Source organism: Lepus europaeus, chromosome 2 (genome assembly GCF_033115175.1).
Source record: "Lepus europaeus isolate LE1 chromosome 2, mLepTim1.pri, whole genome shotgun sequence".
Lineage (NCBI taxonomy): Eukaryota > Metazoa > Chordata > Mammalia > Lagomorpha > Leporidae > Lepus > Lepus europaeus.
In genome coordinates this window covers 16,712,527-16,733,222 of record NC_084828.1, presented here as the reverse complement: position 1 = coordinate 16,733,222, position 20,696 = coordinate 16,712,527, and the positions used below count along the sequence as shown (strand labels likewise).

The 20,696-nt window shown below is 41.9% G+C and overlaps 2 protein-coding genes across 3 annotated transcripts in view; one reads left to right on the top strand and one right to left on the bottom strand.

The window, feature by feature from the left end:
* Positions 1–163: 163 nt before the first annotated feature.
* On the bottom strand, positions 164–17,080 carry CCT8 (chaperonin containing TCP1 subunit 8). The gene is made up of 15 exons (XM_062206299.1): positions 16,933–17,080; positions 12,758–12,848; positions 11,945–12,024; positions 10,475–10,624; positions 9,525–9,705; positions 9,349–9,410; positions 7,512–7,649; positions 6,238–6,416; positions 4,486–4,552; positions 4,324–4,411; positions 4,097–4,212; positions 3,595–3,666; positions 3,354–3,518; positions 2,567–2,686; positions 164–393 (listed from the first exon to the last, which is right to left on the bottom strand). Exons 1-15 carry the CDS (start codon positions 16,990–16,992, stop codon positions 316–318), a joined length of 1,647 nt encoding a protein of 548 aa, XP_062062283.1. The 5' UTR covers positions 16,993–17,080; the 3' UTR covers positions 164–315.
* A 132-nt stretch (positions 17,081–17,212) lies between these two features.
* MAP3K7CL (MAP3K7 C-terminal like) overlaps positions 17,213–20,696 on the top strand; it is a 133,256-nt gene continuing 129,772 nt past the window's right edge. For both annotated transcript variants that reach the window (XM_062175766.1, XM_062175757.1), the window contains exon 1: positions 17,213–17,437. In XM_062175766.1, the coding sequence (XP_062031750.1) occupies positions 17,402–17,437 (36 nt within the window). In that variant the 5' untranslated portion in view covers positions 17,213–17,401. The remainder of the gene's footprint in view (positions 17,438–20,696) is intronic.

Genomic DNA, 20,696 nt, shown 5'->3' with positions numbered 1-20,696 from the left:
CAACATGTAACAACTATCCGAGCAGAGCTGGATCCCAATAACTTACAAAAACAAGCAGCATGACAAACAGGCCTCAAACTACCTAACTGACTTGCTGTAAGTCCCTCAGCTGAAACAAACAGGTCATTTAGATCCAGTAACAGTAGTCAGAGGACAGTGAGGCTTTGACAGTAACACCTTTATTACATCATCCAGCCAATGATATATAAACACAAAAACACTTCTTAATTTAGGGAAAATAAGAAAACATCAGGCATTTCCTATAGTACTACTACAAATACGGCCTTCACCCACAGTAAAAATGAAGCCATTCATTCAATCATTTTGGTCATCATCCCAGTCCTTCTTCCCACTTGGAGGCTTGGGTCCACCAGCTGGTTTTGCCATGATGATCTACATAATGACAAAAAAAAAAAAAAGTTTTGTTTATATAAACTCAACCTCTACAATGAGGAGTATTTCTGAATAGCCTGATTTAAAATTAGGCAACCATCGTGATATACATAATTATTGACATAAGCAACCAATTATACACGAAACCCTAAAGCACAAAGATTGCTAGCTTCCCTGTTAGAAATTAACTTGTAGCATTGTGAGAAAAATTCCCTGCCTTTATGGATAATAGCAACATCTGCACAGATTAGTGAAGAACATTCCAAGACATGCACTTTAATAACTCAGTATGCTGAATGCAAAGTATCTGCATGCATCACTGGTATCAATCAGTTTGGCACCTGATTTACTATTTATATGTGAGGTTCATCTTGCCAAGCATCTGTATCCCAATTTCCTTGTGGTTTAGGAGCTTTAGGTCCACCTGCCAGTTTTGCCATTATAATCTAAAGTAATTGATACATTTATTATATATAAAGTTCAACTCTGACATTTTCTAGTACCTGTAAATGAGACCCATTCACGCAGCAGGAAATGTCTGTCCATAAACAAAATCCAAGTTTCCTCATAACTTAAAAAAAAATCTATTACAAGCCTCTCTTAGTTACCTAAAATGTGCTAACCTTGTATTTCTCAAGGACAATATAACCATTCAACATTTTAAAAGGATTTATGTTAAAATGGTACTGGCTTTGGGCTCAAGTTATTTGGGAGAGGCAAAATTAAACAATTACCTTTGTCAACGTAGAGCCGCTAATAATATAGATTATCTAAAGGCATCAAGCATAATTTTAGAACTCAAGTATGGCACCTTGATTTAAAAATAGTTTCATTCAAACTTCAGGAGGCATCAGAATCATTTGGAGGGCTTACTAAAACAGATTGCTGGGCCTCCCCCAAAGTTTCAGACTCATTGGATCTAGAGTGAGGTCTGAGATTCTATATTTTTAACAAGTTTTTATAGGTGATGTTGATGCTTGGGGACCAAATGGGGAACTGGTGAAATACACAATTTGAACAAAAGTTAAATCAGACCCTACTATACCTTCGGATGCTTAAACTTGATTTACAAGTCCCTTTCCAGAATATATACTGCACAAAATCAGGTATGACTTGCTTTAAAAAGATACTAACACAAACGGATCAACCGTTCTTCAGATAAATATTTTCTCCCCTAGTATAAAACAGGGTTCCTAGTTTAAAACCAAGAAAAGCTTTTGTGACAAAAGGTTATCAATTATCATCTTGTTTGGATAATTGACATTCAAAAAGTTCCTCACTTAACGAATGTCCTCTATATCTAGAATAAACATTTCCTTAGGCTATTACTTTTATTTAAAAAAATAATAATCTAATGCCAAAAGCTGATAAAGAAACTCCTACTGATAAATCTGGTACACAACACACAGTTTCTGTTTACCTCTGATGAGTTGTAACTGGATATCCAGTTCCATTTATAAAAAGGTTCTTCCTATACTGAAGAAAAACCCATTTTGCTACCTATCTGATTACAACCAAGAGGTCCTTATTGTGCTTAGGAATAAGTCTAGTTACCTCTTTGCTGATTTCTTCCTAGAACTCATTACTTTTCTCAAGTTTAATTCAGAATGATTTTCACTTAAAGGACATAAACCATGCCCTCAGCAATTTTAAGTACTTACAAACAGATGATCAGAAAATACCTTTGTGAAAAATAATTATGAATTCTGGTTTATCTCTGCCCACAATAGTCTTTTCAATTCCTCAAAATAAACACATGCCCAGACCCTCTCATCTAATGAACTACAAACAGGTGGTCTGCAATACCTGCATCCATATTCTACTTTAATATTATATAATTAAACTCTCTAGATTACTTGTACAAAGGGGTTTCTAAGGCCAAACTTGAAAGCTGAATCTAAATCAGGTATATTCCACAGATTCCTTGCCAATTTAAAAGGTTTATATTGCAGAGAGCTTCATTTTTAATTAGCTGCAATATATTCAGTACATTTTAAAGCTAATAGGAAAAAAAGGACATTTTTCAAGGATACTTTAACATCTCTAACATATGATGGTAAACAAGTACTCCTTTGAATATAATTGGAACTGTGCTATATTCAAGTTCTGTGAAAATTTCCTCTTGAACCATAAAAAAACTAGCTTAAAGATCTAAATTTCACTTTTTGCTCACCTGATCCACTCTAAGTACAGTGACTGCAGCATTCGTAGCCAGTTTGATAGCCCAGTATTTTCCTAGGTAAGTATCTAAAATACCGGCTTCCAACATGTCTTTTACGGCAGGAACTTCAGCCTGTTAACACAAAACAATTTTCATCCTTCATTATAAATTAAATGAAACTGCTTATACTCAATAACAAAACCTCATGGCTCTTTAAACTGTACTAAAAACTAACTAAGGGTGGGCATTTGGCCTACTGGTTAATACTCTTGCCTCCCTTACTGTGTGCCCTGGTTTGCATTTCCAGATAAGGAAGACCTTGAGAAACAGGGATGGATCAAGTCATTGGCTGTTGAAGGCAACTGGGGGAATGAACTGGCAGATGGGAGCTAGCTGTCTCTCAAATAATTCAACATTAAGATGGAAAACATTCATAAATAAATGTGTATAAAATATAAATATACGATAAATATACATTATATGTAACTACATATTGGAGTGCCTGGTTCAAGTCACAGTTACCACATTTCTAATACAGCTAGCTCCCTACTAATGCTCACCCTAGGAGGCAGTAATTATTACTTCAAGTACTTGGGACCCTGACACTCAATGTGAATTGTATTCTGGGCTCCTGGCTTCTGCCTGGCCTATCCCTGACTACTGTGGGCTTGTGGGGAGTGAACCAGTGAACATAGTCTCTGCCTTTCAAAAAAACAGAAATTTCCATTACTGCTTCTATTTTTAGTTAAGCATTCACAAAATAAAACAATATACAGTTTTTTTTTTTCCCCTTAAATACCTCAATGTCTAATCCAACATTTTTATTTCCTTCTTGATGTACTGCATAGAGTTTAGAGATTACTTCATTGGCCTTAACTCCTGAGTTTTCTGCCAGAGCTCGGGGAATAGCTTCAAACGCCTCAGCAAACTTCTTTATAGCATATTGTTCAAGTCCAGGACACGTCTAAAACAAAACATTTATTATTGCCATTTTATTCAGGTAATGGAAAGTCAGTCAAGATATACAGAAAAAGCCATACCTCTCCATATGATGTGATCTGTTTGGCCAACTCAATCTCTGTTGCTCCACCTCCAGGGACAAGACGCTTATCCTATAAGTAGCCCAAACAAATTAACCAATCAAAAATGTAACTACAAAAAGAAAAGTCTGTTATTTGATTTTTTAAATTCCTGAACTCTAACCAGATTTGAGTTTCTAATCAGGAGTCATTACTCAAAATTTTCTTATTGTACAGTGTTTGGTATATGGAAAAGGGGGCCCAAAGTAAAGAATGAGAAAAGCACTAAAACAAATGCTTAAGCGACTAAAGGTAAATCATAATTAGAAACAACTATCGACAGCCCTTTAAAAAATCATTTTTTAAATATAGCCTTTTCTATTTCTTTGCATAATCATTTCAGGAAATTATCACATAAGCAACAAGTGCTTAAATACTGTTAATTCTCAAAATGTTCAGGATTCTGCCAACTGTGTTTTTAAGACCTTACAAGTTACTATAGATGATTACGGCTAATACTGACCCTTGTGAGAACTTTGAAAGTATTAACACCATCATCTACTGCCCTTTCTATATCATCCATCAGGTTGTCCGTGGAGCCTCGAAGTACTATGGTGGAAATGGCACCATCTTCCTTTTCTGTTAATAAACATATTTGGTAAAAAAAAAAAAATAATAAAATACATACTCGAGTAAATCAGAGACAAACACCACACACTTACATAAACACATTTTACCACTGCTACATACCATGCTTAAAAACCACCACCTGTGTGTCTCCAACTTCAGAGAGGTAAACATTATCACAATGGCCCATTTCTTCGAGGACAGGAGGAGTCTGTAAGAAAGTGATTATTAAAGCAAAAATACAAGCACGCTCCAGTATCTTTAATGTTTTCCTAAAATACATACCAATCTAGGAAGAGCTGTAGCACCAACTGTTTTACACAGTCTTCTGAGATCCCATTTTGAGTTCAGCCTTTAAAAAAAAAAAGACTCAATAGAAATTTAATTCCATGAGATATGCAGCATTTAAACTGCAGAGATTAAACACAGGAAACCATACACCAATCCTCATGTCATTCTTTCAGCTTTTGATTCAAGTTCAGAACATGTCTTTACAGCACTGACTGCTGTAGCCCAGAAACTGATTCCTGACCTGCTCAGTTTGCCAGTAGTGCATCTCAAGTCTGTGCTATACGGCATTCCTCTACAATTGGGAGAGTTGAAGAAACAGTGAAGTAACTTACTCAGTACAGTGGCATAGCTGCTAGAAATGGTGGTAGGTAGAAATGGACAAGAAAATTGCCGGCCGGCGCCGCGGCTCAATAGGCTAATCCTCCGCCTGCGGCGCCGGCACACCGGGTTCTAGTCCCCGTTGGGGCGCCGGATTCTGTTCCGGTTGCCTCTCTTCTAGGCCAGCTCTCTGCTGTGGCCCGGGAGTGCAGTGGAGGATGGCCCAAGTGCTTGGGCCCTGCACCCGATGAGAGACCAGGATAAGCACCTGGTTCCTGCCTTGGGATTAGCGCACCTCAGCGCGGTGCGCCGGCCACAGCTCGCTGGCTGCAGTGGCCACTGGAGGGTGAACCAACGGCAAAGGAAGACCTTTCTCTCTCTCTCACTGTCCACTCTGCCTGTCAAAAAAAACAAAAACACCACACACAAAAAACACAAAAAAACTGCCTGGAGTGCCCATACAAAAGGTACTTCAAAAAGTCTGTAGAAAAGTAGAACTAAAAGGTTTACTCTGTGGTATAAAAAAATTTTTGGAATTCATGTGTATTTTTCATTAAAACACATTTTTCTATTTATTTCTTGCAGACCCTTTGTATATGCATTTCAAAAACTTCATGTAATTTATAATTATACAAGCTTATAATAATTAGTTCCATTTTCTGTGAAATTTCTGAAGTACACTCATAAATGTGCTCATGAATTTTAAGGTTTGACTCCTAGGTCTACCTCCAATTCCAGTTCGTTCTAATGCACATCCTGGGGGGGGGGGGGGGGAGGCAGAGGTGAAGGCTCAAGTAATTGGGGCTTTATCACCTATGTGGGAGACCCAGAGTTCCAGGCTTCTAGGTTCAGCTTGGCCCAGCCCTGGCTGTTGTGGGCATTTAAGGAATGAATCAGTGAAGGGGAGACCTCTTTGCTTGTCTCTGCAGAAAATAAAAAAGGGCACTGCAGGTGACAGACTATGCACCAGGCTTACATCTGGTCTCTTAAACAAGTTGTTCCTTTAGATAGAAATATTTTTCTTTCTCTTTTCAAATAGTATCTGTTAACTGGTCCTTCAGCCTTCCGCTTAAATCAAAATTTTCTCACAAGAATTTCCTGTTCCCTTAGATGGGGGTGGGGAACTTTTCTTCTGCCAAGGGCCACCTGGGTATTTAACATCGTATGTAGGCCATACAAAATTATCAACTTAAAAATTACCCAGCTATACAGATCTATTGAGTTTCAAGCCCTGTCTATGGCAGAGCCAAACCAAATGATTTTGCAGGTTCCACACCCCTGCCCTAGTCTAAGGCCCTGTGCTACTTGATCTAATACCTTCTGATTTCCGTTTATTAACAACCTTCAAGTTTCAATTTATTTAGGGTTCCATTATTCCCCTACCCCCAGAAAAAACTTATACATTAACAGAATGCAGCTTTCTCTTACCTCACCAACATAATATTGTACTTATTTGCATAATGAAGAGCCATGTCTGCCACTTTGCCACCAGTTACTATGACATTTGCACCAGTAGCAGCAATAGCTTTGACTTGTGTATCCATGAGATTTTCTTCTCCCTTACTAAAATTCATCAATTCTTCAGCAGTCTTTATCAATACGGTTCCCTATTAAAACAAGCAAGCACTCTTTTAAAAGTCATTTAACTACATTGGTGTTCAAAGTTACAGGATAACATTTCACTGAATAATTAAAAGATTTGAGAGAAAATACAAAGGTAAGTGTGAACTTATTATGAAACAGACTAATGAAGTGTATATGAAATTAATAGGTGCCAGTATTGTGGCATGGTGGGTTAAACTGCTGCTGGCAATGAAGGCATCCCATAAGGCGTCGTTTCATGTCCTGGTTCCTCCACTTCTGAGACAGTTCTCTGCTAATGGCCTGTGAAAAGCAGCTGAAGATGGCCAAAGTGCTTGGGTCCCTGACACCTAAGTGGGAGACCAGAATGAAATTCCTGGCTTTGGCCTGGCCCAGCACTGGGGAGTAAATCAGTGAATGGAAGATCTCTGTCTCTCCCTCTCTAACTCTGATTTTATAAATAAATATTTAACTAACATTCACTGTTTCCAGAACCACTTTCCCCAATGGATACATTCTGGAAAAGCTAGAGGATACTACTATTTTATACATGCTGACTAGAGGTCCTAGCATTTGTCATCTGACAAAGGTCAGGTAGTGTTGCCAAAATAACATCATGGTTCTCACACTTTTCCTATAATGAGAACCAAATGATCACTCCCACACTAATCCTACGAAACTTTTAAAACCAGTAACTCAGATTTCAAGAATTCTACTGATAAAGGCAGCCACTGCTCGCTACGAATACAAACTTCAACCTTCAGAACATGTATTTTAAAAACAGATTTTCAAATTAGCATATTTTGCTTCAGGATGCTGCAGAATGTCAACATTTTAAAGAACCTCCAGGAAGAGCCAAGTACTCATCCTTTCAGTCGCTTAAATGTCGAGGGTTGTAGGTCGGAATATAAACAATACTGCCACCATCTCATCTTTCAAGTTTATTACTTAGTAGCTGAATTATTCAAAAAGTATAAACAAATCTGGATTAAAAATACATTTGATCCTACATTTTCCAATAATCATTAAATACTTACTAGTTCAACAGCAAATTTAATGTCAAAACAAAAATATTAAGCTGACAAAGCAACCCAAACTTAAAAAGTTTGAAATCTACATACCTTAGTTTCTGTTATCATGCCATCAAAAGGACAAGAGTACACTGCTATTTTTGCATCTTTGACAGATGTTACATCACCTTCAGTTTCTTTCTTAAAAACCATGCCATGCAATACTGAGGAGGAATAGATACCAGAGCCCTAAAGAGTTGAACACCAAAATCATCATTAGGGCTAAGTTGTTGACTCTGTATGTACCCAAAATAATATTTCCTAAAACAAAATAACATGCTAACCCAGTAATGGACAAAGAGCAAACCATTCAGGACAAGGTAGTAATCACTGAGGGGATGAGCCACTGGTCTGGAGGGAAGGTTCTTCAATGTACCAGGAAGAATCCAAAGTACAGTATAAATGCTCTGAGCCACTCACTCATTCAAATACTTGGTGCTAATACACCAGTACAACTGTCATAACAGAAACAGAACAGAAAAAAAAGCAGACTGTACTCTTAAGCTCAATTTAGTGAAGAAGATGGGCAATACATGGAAAGAGTATATGCACAAATACCCACATGAAGGTACTTAGGAATTAAAAGTTTATTTTGATGCAAAAAAATTCTGAGAGGGAGGGCTTTTGTCTAGTGGTTACGCCCTAATCAGGATGCCAGTGTCTCATTATTGGAGTGCCTGGGTTTGATCCCTGGTTCTGACTGTGGCTCTTAATTCTAGATTTCTGATATTGTGAATATGGGAGGCAGCAGAGATGGTTCAAGTAAATAGGTCCTGGCAACCCAAATGGGACACCTGGATTGAGTTCCTAGCTCCTGGCTTTGGGCCCCTAGCTACTCCAGGCATTTGGGAAGTGAACAAACACATGGGAGCTCTACTCAAATACTTAAGTAAAAGAGTAACACACACACACACACTGAAATCCATGCAGTGTCTTTGTAATACAAGTTTTTCATGAACTTTTTGAAGACCCCTTGTAGAAAGCATGTGTCACTTAAGTTAAATTCAACTACATTAACACTCAGTATGCCTATATGTAAAACCACTTTATAGGCTTTACTCGGGCACTTGAATTTTCTAGGAGCCGGTGCTGTGGCACAATGAGTTAAAGCCCCAGCCTGCAGTGCCAGCATCCCACATAGGCACCAGTTTGAGAGTCCTAGCTGCTCTACTTCTGATCCAGCTCCCTGCTAATGCGCCTGGGAAAGCAGCAGGGGATGGCCCAAGTCTTTAAGCCCTTGCACCCGCCTGGGAGACCTGGAAGAAGCTCCTGGCTCCTGACAGGCTTAGCTCCAGCTGTCACAGCCATTTGGGGAGTGAACCAGGGGATGGAAGACCTCTCTCACTGTCACTACCTCTCTCTTTCAAAAAAATAAAATAAATCTTTATACACACACACACACTTCAGAGACGCATGTCAAGTCAAGAAATCCCTGAAAGAACCCAAGAAGCAGGTCACAGATGGAGGAGGACGAAAACAAAAAGAGGACAAACTTGAGGAGCTAAATGTGAAGGCTGTGGGAAGGGTCCCATTGCCACAAGTGGAATTAAGAAACCTGCCAAAAAGTAATCTGTTCTTTGTGTCTGAAGTGATCGATGCCGACCCTTGACTGTACTGCTATTCACCCATTTGGACCCTGTACAATAACATCCTTTGCCATCCATAGCTAAAATAAAATGTTATCCTAGAGCCTGTTCCACAATTAAAAGCAACAGGACTTCCATCCCACTTAAAATTACTTCTAAGCTTATTGTAATTTGGCATATATGAAGAATAAACAGATTAGTATTTTGTTCACACATTATTTTCAACCCATAAGATATTATGGAAAGGTGACTTTTCAAAAAACTGACCAATTTGATAAAATTAATATATTTTCTAAACTTACCAGAATTTTACAAACTCTGATGTTATCAACATTGAAATGGCCAGAATCAGGAAAAATAGACACTGTTAAGAAAATGAAAGACATCAGAAGATAGTCTGTGACAACACAAAAAACTACCTTAGGCTTAGTAAAGACATGTTTATTTTGGACTGCCTCATTTACTGATATTTACTTACCACAGGCCTGAGCAATGAGCTTGGCCAGAAATGCTTCACTGCCATACTGTTTGCTCATTATGGAGGTACGAAGTAGAGATGACACTTCATCGACATCTCGAAGATTTTTTGCAGAACAACATACCAGATCAGGAAGAATTTCATGAGCTTTTCTGCAGGCTATTTCATAACCTTCTATGACCTAAAATATAAAGAACAAAAACATTTCTTCAAAAGTCACACTTTTGACAGTTAAAGTGGCTTATTTTGGTAACCCAAGGAAGATGGCCATTTATTTTCAATAAAATGACAAACTATATTCTCAGAATAACATGTATGAGAGCCTACTGGTTATGAGTCTAGGTTCTGATGACAGCCCTGATTGGAATCTTTTTTTTTTTTTTTGACAGGCAGAGTGGACAATGAGAGAGACAGAGAGAAAGGTCTTCCTTTTTCCGTTGGTTCATCCTCCAATGGCTGCTGGGGCTGGCGCCCTGAACCGTGCTAATCCAAAGCCAGGAGCCAGGTGCTTCTCCTGGTTTCCCATGCAGGTGCAGGATCCAAGGACTTGGGCCATCCTCCACTGCACTCCCGAGCCACAGCAGAGAGCTGGACTGGAAGAAGAGCAACAGGGACTAGAATGCAGTGCGTCGGCGCCGCAGGCGGAGGATTAGCCTATTGAGCTGTAGTGCCGGCCCAGAATGGAATCTTAACTCTATCCCTAACCAGCTGTAAGACCTTGGGTAAAACTCTTCCAATGTAACTCTCATTTTCTCATCAAACACATAGGATTAACAGCCCTCACTAACAATAGTCCTGTTCAGTATTGTATATGAAGCACAAGCACTACAATGCCTCATGTAGAGTACACTGCTCAAGAAACAGGTTGTTATGATAATGATTGTCTCAAGCAGTAGGGACACACACATGCACACAATTAAGTAGCAGTGGATAGTAAAATGAACACTTGCCTCTGAAACTGACAGTCCAATTCTCAGAAGTTCTTCAGCTAATTCCAGAAGAGCTCCAGCAAATACCAGAACAAAGTTTGTGCCATCTCCAACCTCTTGCTCTTGCATATGAGAGGCCATTACAATCATTTTTGCAGCAGGATGCTGTACCTGGTATTAAAAGTATATCCAGTTGTAACATATGACCTTAAAACAATGTATTACAATTCACTCCCATTTTTTAAATTAATATACTCCAAATCCTGTGGGTCAGGCAATTTATTTAAGAACACTGTTGCACAATAAATATACTGGGGTCACAAGAACTGTAGGTGCCTCTAGGCCTAGCAACACAAATATATCACTATAAATGAAAACAGCTTCAAAGTGCATCCTTCTTCTGATGGCCAGCCATCTAGTACATAACAACTTCATAGGTAAGATTGAGAACATCAATGTTTACTAAATTAAAAAAAATAAATAAATAAAGTAATTCTAACCACTAAACCCACTTTTTTTTTGGACAGGCAGAGTTAGACAGAGAGAGAGACAGAAAGGTCTTCCTTTTTCCGTTGGTTCACCCCCCAAATGGCCGCTACAGCCAGCGCGCCAGGTGCTTCTTCCTGGTCTCCCACGCGGGTGCAGGGCCTAAGGACCTGGGCCATCCTCCATTACCTTCCTGGGCCACAGCAGAGAGCTGGACTGGAAGAGGAGCAACTGGGACAGAATCCGGCGCCCCAGCCGGGTCTAGAACCCAGGGTGCCGGAGCCGCAGGCGGAGGGTTAGCCAAGTGAGTCACATATTTTCAAACTAAATAGACCTCAACTAACTTGCTCATGTGTTTCAAAATCCTTCTTACAATTTAAGTTCACAAGGATTTTATATTTAGTAGTTAGCTTTGGATAATTTTAAGCAAACTATTAAGCAACTGACAGTAGCTAAGAAAGCTGTAAAAAGTCAATCTGGTTTTACTGTTTTGACAATATCCTTGTTGAAATTACACAATTACCTCTTAAGAACATCATAGTGTCAAATATTAACATTTACAATGACAAGCTTCTTTATAAATATTTTGTGGCATTATATTTGTTAAGTTTTCAGTTTTTTTTTTTTCCCATGCAAATTGTTGAACTCTTTACTTAGTATAGAGTTGGTCTTCTCTGTATGAACTTAATCAAAAATGGACCTTAGTGGAGAATGGGACTGGGGATGGGTGAGGAAGGAGCAGAAGGGTGGGAGAGTAGATGCGAGGGCGGGTACGGTGGGAAGAATCACTATATCCCTAAAGTTGTACTTATGAAATGTATGAAGTTTGTATTCCTTAAATATATTATTTAAGATGTAGGAAAAGCTGTACAACAAAGTTGGGCGAGGAATGCCTTATTATCCTCTCTAAATAATTTCTTGGATCTATGTCAAAATACACTTAATTTTTGATGTTACCAGAATATGACTAGGCTTTTTTTTTTTTTTTAAAAAGGAATGACTTACTTCTAGCTCTCTTAAAATAGTCGCAGCATCATTTGTCACAAACAGCTTCTCCAGGTGGTTGATAACCATTTTGTTCATTCCTCAAAAACAGTTAAAAAGAGAAAAATAAATCAATTATTATTCAGGCTCTTTCCAAAATACCCAGAAAAATCTAGTCATGAAGGTAATTTTTATTTTTTAAAACAGTTCTGTGAAATTTCATACACAGTCATCTATTCTTAAAGTCCATCTAACAGCCCCATGGGCTTTCCTCGACTCACATCTGTATTCTTTCTTTCCCAGTATCTATCTCTAAGGAGGATGGCAAACCTCACCACATTTTGCTGACATTTTCTGTTTCTCTTGCAACATGGTTTGCATGCAGCAAGTGTTTAATAGAAAATATTAACATGTACAAAGACCAAAATAATTCACTTAAAAGTATATTTGGTTTTGTACCTATCTCATGAATCCGTTTCAATTAAATTCAACTGGTGATGAAAGACAACAGGAAAACATAACTTTTCTCCCTGAAACTATGCTAGTTTTTGTAAGAACTGTGCAACATTTGTCATAAATACCAGGTATTGTTTCAATAGCAGAAACGCTATATTTTATAGTCTCCATAGCATTAACAAGTAACATTCTGATTCCTATTTTTTTGAGATCTGGGTTGCGGATTAAAAACTGGAAATATTATACTGGTATCATTGAACTACGGAATAACTTTCAAAGCCATATTGTAATCATAAAATTCTCCAAAAAAGTTCACAAGAAAAACTAGTACACAAAATTCTATCACTGCATCTTTTAAAACAGAAATTTAGAAATTACCGTTTGGTCCATATGCTGTACGAGTAGTTTGGGCAAGCTCTTTGCAAGCTTGTATGTTTCTATATACAGCCTCTTCTAATCCTGAAAAATGCTGTAAAAAAAACCTTCTGATTAGACAGGACAGCCAAATGAGAATTTTCATATAAGATACATTTGCTTATCTTACTTCCAACAAAAAGGCAGGATAGCTTTGGTATTTGGGACATGGCGTTTAGATTCTGACTTGGTAGTTAGAATTCTTAGCCATCTGTGGCTAATTAACTATATGACCTTGGACAATTTTCACATTTCTTCATCTGTAAAATGGGATAATAAAAGTACCTATGTCTCACAGGATTGTTGATAATCATGTTGCTTGATATTCATAAACAATCTCTAAATTTTCTCATTGGATGAAAAACAACACATATTTTTACAGACCACAGTTACCTATTACCTACACACCAAATCATAAACCTCTAAATATTTAAAGAATTTTTAAATTTATTTTCATTTTATTTGAAAGGCAGAGATAAACTAAGAAAGAGAGAGAGAAAAATCTTCCAGTTGCTGGTCCACTCTTCAAATGCCTACAATAACCAGGACTGGGCTTGGACAGGCCACAGCAAGGAGCCCAGAACTCCATTCAGGTCTCTTCACATGGATGGCTGGGTCCTAGGTACTTGAGCTATTAACGTGCTGCCCTTCAGAGTATGGATTAGCAGGATACTGGACTGGAAGTGGAGTAGAGAAAACCAAAACCAAGCACTCTAACATGGGATGCAGATGATCCAAGCTGCAACTTAACTGCTGCACCAAACACTTGCTAATTTTTTTTTAAACACAGTGAAAAATAAAGGAAGAATACTAAGACCACATGGGGCTGGTATTGTGGCACTTTGGGTTAAAATGACATCTGTGGTGCCAGAATTCCAAATGGTTGCTGGTTCGAGTCCTGGCTGCTCCAATCCCAATCCAGCTCCCTACTAATTTACCTGGGAAAAGCAGAAGAAATGGCCCAAGTGCTTGGGCCCCTGCACCCACAATGGAGACCCAGATGAAGCTCCTAGCTTTGGCCTGGCACAGCCCCAGCTTTTGTGGCCATTTAGGGAGTGAACCAGAAGTTGGAATTTCCTCTCTCTCTGTAACTCTGCCTTTCAAATAAAAATAAATAAATCTTAAAAAAAAAAAAAAAAATAGTACTAAGACCAAGGGGAAGAAGCAAGTGTATAAACCAAGAGAGCACTTAAACGTTACTGCTGGACTCCAATCCTTTCTGTTAAAAATGCTTCTCAAGTAGTGATTACACAAAGACTATGACATATTTCAGGTAAAATACTTTAAAAAAGTTTATCAGTATTTTCTTTTTTAAAAAATTTATTTGCTACAGTTAGACAGAGAGACAGAAAGGTCTTCCTTCCGTTGGTTCACCCACTAAATGGCTGTCACAGCCGGAGCTACGCCAATCTGAAGCCAGAAGCCAGGTGCTTCCTTCTGGTCTCCCATGTGGGTACAGGGGCCCAAGCACTTGAGCCATCCTCCACTGCCTTCCTGGACCACAGCAGAGAGCTGGACTGGAAGAGGAGCAACTGGGACTAGAACGCCTGTATGGGATGCCAGTGCCGGAGGCGGAGGATCAACCAAGTGATCCACGGCACCAGCCAAGTTTATCAATATTTTCTAACTAAAAGCTGAAACCTGGGATGATGAATATTTTTTAATGTGTTAGAACCTGGGCTGTGTAAAGCCAGCAGCTGTTTGTTCACTGGGAATTCTTCTTCTTCTTTTTCTTTTTTTAAATTTATTTGACAGAGTTATAGACAGTGAGAGAGACAGAAAGGTATTCCTTCTGTTGGTTCACTCCCCAAATGGCCGCCAAGGCCGGCGCTGCACTGATCCGAAGCCAGGAGCCAGGTGCTTCCTCCTGGTCTCCCATGCTGGGTGCAGGGCCCAAGCACTTGGGGCATCCTCCACTGCCCTCCCGGGCCACAGCAGAGAGCTGGACTGGAAGAGGAGCAACTGGGACTAGAATCAGGCACCCATATGGGATGCCGGCGCTGCAGGTGGAGGATTAACCAAGTGAGCCAGGGCACCAGCCCCTTGTTCACTGGGAATTCTAACTGAAGGTATCTGTTCCAAAATGTTTAGGGACTAAAGTATACAGACTTTTGAACTGCATTTCCAACATGTACACCTTAGAAATCCCAAATTACTTACAATACTAAAATTCTTAAATACTTGACATCTCAAATAGGTTTCATAAACCTACTATTTATATGAAGGTTTTTCTAGTGCTACATTGCCCAATACAGTGCCATTAACCACACGTGGCTATGTGAATTAAAAATTCAGCTTCTCTACTACACTAGCCACATTTCAAAGATATAGTTGATATCATAATGCACAGCTCTCTACAGAAAATTTCCATCATTGCCTAAAGTTATATTGGACAGTACTGCTCTAAAATACAGTCAGCCTCGAACAATATCATTTAAGTCCCATCTCCTGACACCCTGTGAATAGGCAACTGATCATAAATCAGAGTCTGTCACTCTTCTACTTAAGACCCTTAAATATGAGCAGCATCAGCATCTCATAGTGCCAGTTCGAGTCCTGGCAGCTCTAATCCCAATCCAGCCCCCTTGCTAAAGTTCCTTGAAAAATAGCAGGAGATGGCCCAAGTGCTTGACCCTCTCACCTACATGGGAGACCTGGATGTAGTTTCAGGCTCCTGGCCTCAGCTTTGCCCAGCCCGGCTGTTTTGGCCACTTGGGGAAGATACCACTGGCAGATAAGATACCTCTTTCTCTCACACTCCTCTCTCTAAACTCTGCCTTTCAAATACATACATACATACATATATATATATATATATAAAACCACCTTCAATGGCTTCCCATCTCATAAAAGTAAAATGCAAATCCCTCTGGGGATACTAGGGCACACATGTCCTGGCTGTGGCTCATGGTGCTTCTGAACACATCTTTTACCACCCCTGCTTTCCTCCTGCAAGCTTCAATCTGTTACCTTACTCAATTTTCTTTAAGAAACAGGACAAATTTTCTGCATACTCAGGGTCTTTGCACAGTCTGGTGTCTCAGCCTGAAACATTTCCTGCTCTACTCTTTCCTGGCTCTTTCTGTCCTTTGGAACTAGTAAGAGTTGCCTGAACATCATTTTCAACTGTTGTACTTCTGCCCCCCCCCCTTTTTTTAATCCCTTTCATTCCCTACTATTATCAGTAATTTTTTTTCTTTATTATTATTTGAAATTCTCCCTCAGATGAATATAAAAGCCAAGACTTTCACCGAAGCCCCCTCAGTACCTCCTTATTTAAACAATTATCTCCGTGTTCTGTAGTAAACTACTAGCACCTGAATGACAATAATGCTTTGGTACACAATTTCCCAAAAGTAAACGGGGAGGGGGAAATCCAAAGTGGAAGCTGTGATTTCACTGAGTTTTTTTTTAGGGAGTAAATAATGTCACATCACCACAGAGATATCCCAGCGACATAATCTTATTAGCAGTTACTTAGTGCACCTACGTTCTCTGGAAAGCGCATCCTACAAAACCAAACCAAACCCTAACCTCGCAGACACTGTTAACGCGCCAGCTCCCAGTAAACTATGCTCCCGAAATTCCGATCACAAGATCAGAAAGCTGAGTAACTTTACTTGGGCCAGGGTGCTTGCTACCCAGTGAGCTCCACGGGTCAGTTAGGTATTTAAGACGAAGAAAGTCTGCCCTAGCCCAGGACGTCTTACACCAGCTGCCGCCGAGACCAGGACCCCCCTGTCCCACGAGGGACTCCCGGCCTCATGGGGCCGAACCGGGAGCGCTGTCTCCCACTGCAGCAGCGGCCCGGTGTGGTGCTACCTCCTACCTCCGCACCAGCCCCGCCCCACGGGTGGAGAGAAAGCACGCGGGGCTTGACGCTGGCCCGGCCCGCGCGCGAGGCCCTGCCCCTCACCCGGCGCCTCGTCCCCTCAGGATCCTTCCCCGGGATATCGAAGGACGGAAAAGCCCCGGGCCTCGGCGGCCGAGCTCCCCCGAGAACACCTCCCCTTCTGGAATCTTCTCTCCGGCTCTGCCAGGGGAACACGCCTGGCCCGTTAGTAGGCCCGCGTCTTCGCGGCGGCCGCCCCAGGCCCCGGGCCGACCCTCCCCCCTCGCCGACTTCCTCCACTCCTTACTTTCGCGCCTTCTTTGAGCATCTGGGCAAAGCCCGGAGCTTTGGGGACGTGAAGCGCCATGGCCAGCCTGCAGAGGAACCGTTCACGCGCTCGCTAGGATCCCGGAGGCGGCAGGCGAGGGGCACGCACAGCCTTCTGGGAACGCGGCGTGCGGCCGCTGCACGCCCCGCCCCGCTCGCCAGCGAGCCCGCCCTTTCCCCCCCACCGCCTGGTTTCAAGACTCGCGACAGCGAGAGTAGCTCCCGCGGCCAGAACCGATCTGACGATCCCCGATCAGGTCGATCGATCTGGCGGAGCGCTAGATACACACTCGGTCTTCTGGCGGACGCACGCGCGCAGGCGCACCAGGTCGTGACGGTACTCGGTGGTGTCGGCGTGTGGTTTTTGCTGTACTTGTTAGGCGTAATTTCCACCTGACGTCCCAGACCTAGACACCGGCATCAGGTGTCCTCTTCTGCCCGGGGCACAGATGTTGCCCTCATCTCCTAAGGCTGGCCTGTATCAGGTACTCTATTTGGGCACCGCAGGCAGTGCTCGCGACGGGAAAGCGGTGGTGAAGATCGTGGCGGCGCCGCGGCTCAATAGGCCAATCCTCCACCCGCGGCGCCGGCACACCGGGTTCTAGTCCCGGTCAGGGCGCCGGGTTCTAGTCCCGGTCAGGGCGCCGGATTCTGTCCCGGTTGCCCCTCTTCCAGGCCAGCTCTCTGCTGTGGCCAGGGAGTGCAGTGGAGGATGGCCCAAGTCCTTGGGCCCTGCACCCCATGGGAGACCAGGAGAAGCACCTGGCTCCTGGCTTCGGATCAGTGAGATGCTCCGGCCGCGGCGGCCATTGGAGGGTGAACCAACGGCAAAAGGAAGACCTTTCTCTCTGTCTCTCTCTCTCACTGTCCACTCTGCCTGTCAAAAAAAAAAAAAAAGAATCGTTCGTAAGGATAGCTACGTGAGTGCCCACGTGTGCTTTACGTGTGATAGCTGTTGCTGGTCGACCTTACAAGTTGACAACCCTATCTTCATGTTACAGAAGGGAAACACACCGAACCGAACAAGCGGTCATAACTTCCTCAGGATCACAGAGTAAGAGCCAAGATTCCCACTCAGGTCCGGTTGAGAAACGCACTCAACCACTTTTCTACGTCCTGGTGGTAGTAGAAATCCCTTCGTTTTCTTGCCATCTTTTCAGCCCTGACCTCTGTGTCTTTCCACATTAACACATGGCTGATTTAAATAAACGTTTTCACGCTGTGACAGAATCCACTCGTCTTGTAGACAGAAAATACAGAAAACATGGAGCAACATCCTGGTGGAGCCTTTGACTTGGACGCATATGACTACTGTCTTGGGGCAGATTAGCGTCCTTAGTTACGGATGTCAAATTTAGCATCAGTTACACTTTGTTTCCAATAAGTATTTAAAATAATAACGGAAACGGCTTTTTTGCCACCTCAGACTTACGTGAACCACTCACTGGAAATACTGCAAAAGATCAACAGTTCTCAAAGTGTAGTCCACTGGTGCAAAATGATTTTCATAATGATGCCGAGACATTTCCTCTCTTTCTTTCAGTAGGAAGTTTTCAGAGGCCCACATGATGTGTTATAGTGCAGCAGTTTGAATGTCAAAGGAATGAGAAACCGATTATCTATTTTTTAATTTTTATTTTTTTAAACTTTAATAAATATAAATTTCAAAACTACAACTTTTGGATTACACCGGTTTTCCCCCCATAACCACCCTCCCACACGCAAACCATCCCATCTCCTACTCCCTCTCCTCTTCATTTACTTAGTATATACTAAGTTGATCTTCTGTATATAAAGATAATTAAAAATGATTTTTTTTTTTTTTTGGCCAGGCAGAGTTAGACAGTGAGAGAGACACAGAGAGAGAGAGAGAGAAAGGTTTTCCTTCCATTGGTTCACTGGCCTAATGACCGCTACGGCCGGTGCTAAGCTGATCTGAAGCCAGGAGCCGGGTACTTCCTGCCAGTCTCCCATGCGGGTGCAGGGACCCAAGCACTTGGGCCATCCTCTACTGCCCTCCCGGGCCACGGCAAAGAGCTGACTGGAAGAGGAGCAACCGGGACAGAATCTGGCGCCCCAACCGGGACTAGAACCCAGGGTGCCGGCGCCGCAGGCAGAGGATTAGCCTAGTGAGCCGCAGCGCTGGCCAAAAATGAATCTTAAGCTAATTATGTAAAAGCCAAAAATGTAAAATAATGAGACTGTTCTCATTAAAAAATAAATTACTTGAAGAGATCTCCCATCTGCTGGTTCACTCCCCACATACCCTAAACATTTGGGGTTGAGTGGGGCCAAAGTCAGGAGCCAGGAACTCAATCCAGGGTTTTCCCCATGGGTGACAGGAATCTAATTACTTGAGCCATTACTGCTGCCCAGTGATGTGGGGCCCAGCCAGAATAGGAAGGGAAGTAGGATAAAATTAACTGGAAGACTTTTCCACAGTTTTCTGTCTCTAGCCCTGCTAACTCCACCCCTTTACCTGCCACTGATGGTTTCCTCCAGGACCAGGAAGGAGAAGGTGCTGTGGTAAGCACATGTACAGAGAGAAGCAATTGGAGATGCCATAAAATTGTCCCAGAGAACCTCATGTGCATTGACTCCTACCCAAACTCTGCCGTTTATGTATTAAGACAGCACATCATACCCCATAAAGGGGACCACTGGACATGAGAACTTCCTGTTTCAGCCTCCTCCCATGCTTTCTCCTTGTGGGGAGGTCTTTCTTTTAGGCCATCTCATGGGGAGCTTCTCTCATGGGTTTGTCTGTATCCTGCCTGACTACATACATACTCACTCTGTCACTTTAATGAATCTTACTGTCATTATTGCACTTATGCCTCTGCTTTGAATTCTTACGTGGGACAAAAACCTGCAGTAAAAACTGGGCAACACTTTTTTTTTTTAAGATTTATTTATTTATTTGAAAGGCAGAATTACAGAGGCAGAGAGAGAGAGAGAGAGAGAGAGAGAGAGAGGTCTTCCGTCCACTGGTTCACTCCCCAAATGCCTGCAACTGCCAGTACTGATCTGAAGCCAAGAGCCAGGAACTTCTGGGTCTCCCCCGTTGGTGCAGGGGCCCAAGGACTTGGGCCATTTTCTGCTGCTTTCTCAGGCCATAGCAGAGACCTGGATCCAAGGACCTGGGCCATCCTTTATTGCTTTCCCTGGCCACAGCAGAGAGCTGGATCTGAAGTGGAGCAGCCGGGACTCGAACCAGCGCCCACATGGGATCCTGGTACTACAAGTAATGGCTTTACTGGCTGTGCCACAGCGCTGGCCCCAAAACACACCAGATCTATACAAACAAGAAGCTGGAGTCAGGAACAAGATTAGGTATCAAACCCAGGTACTGTGGTGTAGAATGTAGCAGTCTTTACCAGCATCTTAACTTCTAGCCTCAACTCTTGCCCCTCATTTTTTGTGAAAATTTTTATTTTTTTTAGCAAGCATATATGTGCTAACATCTGATTTTTTAAAAAGACTTATTTATTTGAAAGAGTTACACAGAGAGAGAAGAGGCAGAGGGAGAGGGAGAGAGAGAGAGAGAGAGAGAGAGAGAGAGAGAGAGAGAGAGGTCTTCCATCCGATGTTTCACTCCCCAATAGCTGCAACGGCTGGAGCTGTGCCAATCCGAAGCTAGGAGCCAGAAGCTTCTTCCAGGTCTCCCACATAGGTGCAGGGGCCCAAGGACTTGGGCCACCTTCCACTGCTTTCCCAGGCCATGGCAGAGAGCTGGATCAGAAG

Bases quoted from the DNA above. Each gene is read 5' to 3' on its own strand.
- CCT8 (XM_062206299.1), bottom strand. From the start codon at position 16,992: ATGGCGCTTCACGTCCCCAAAGCTCCGGGCTTTGCCCAGATGCTCAAA. The intron at 9,411-9,524 runs GTAAGTAAATAT...TTTTCTTAACAG, and splicing joins GCTCATTGCTCAGGCCTGTG to TGTCTATTTTTCCTGATTCT. The intron at 4,412-4,485 runs GTATGTATTTTA...ACTTTCTTACAG, and splicing joins CTACAGCTCTTCCTAGATTG to ACTCCTCCTGTCCTCGAAGA.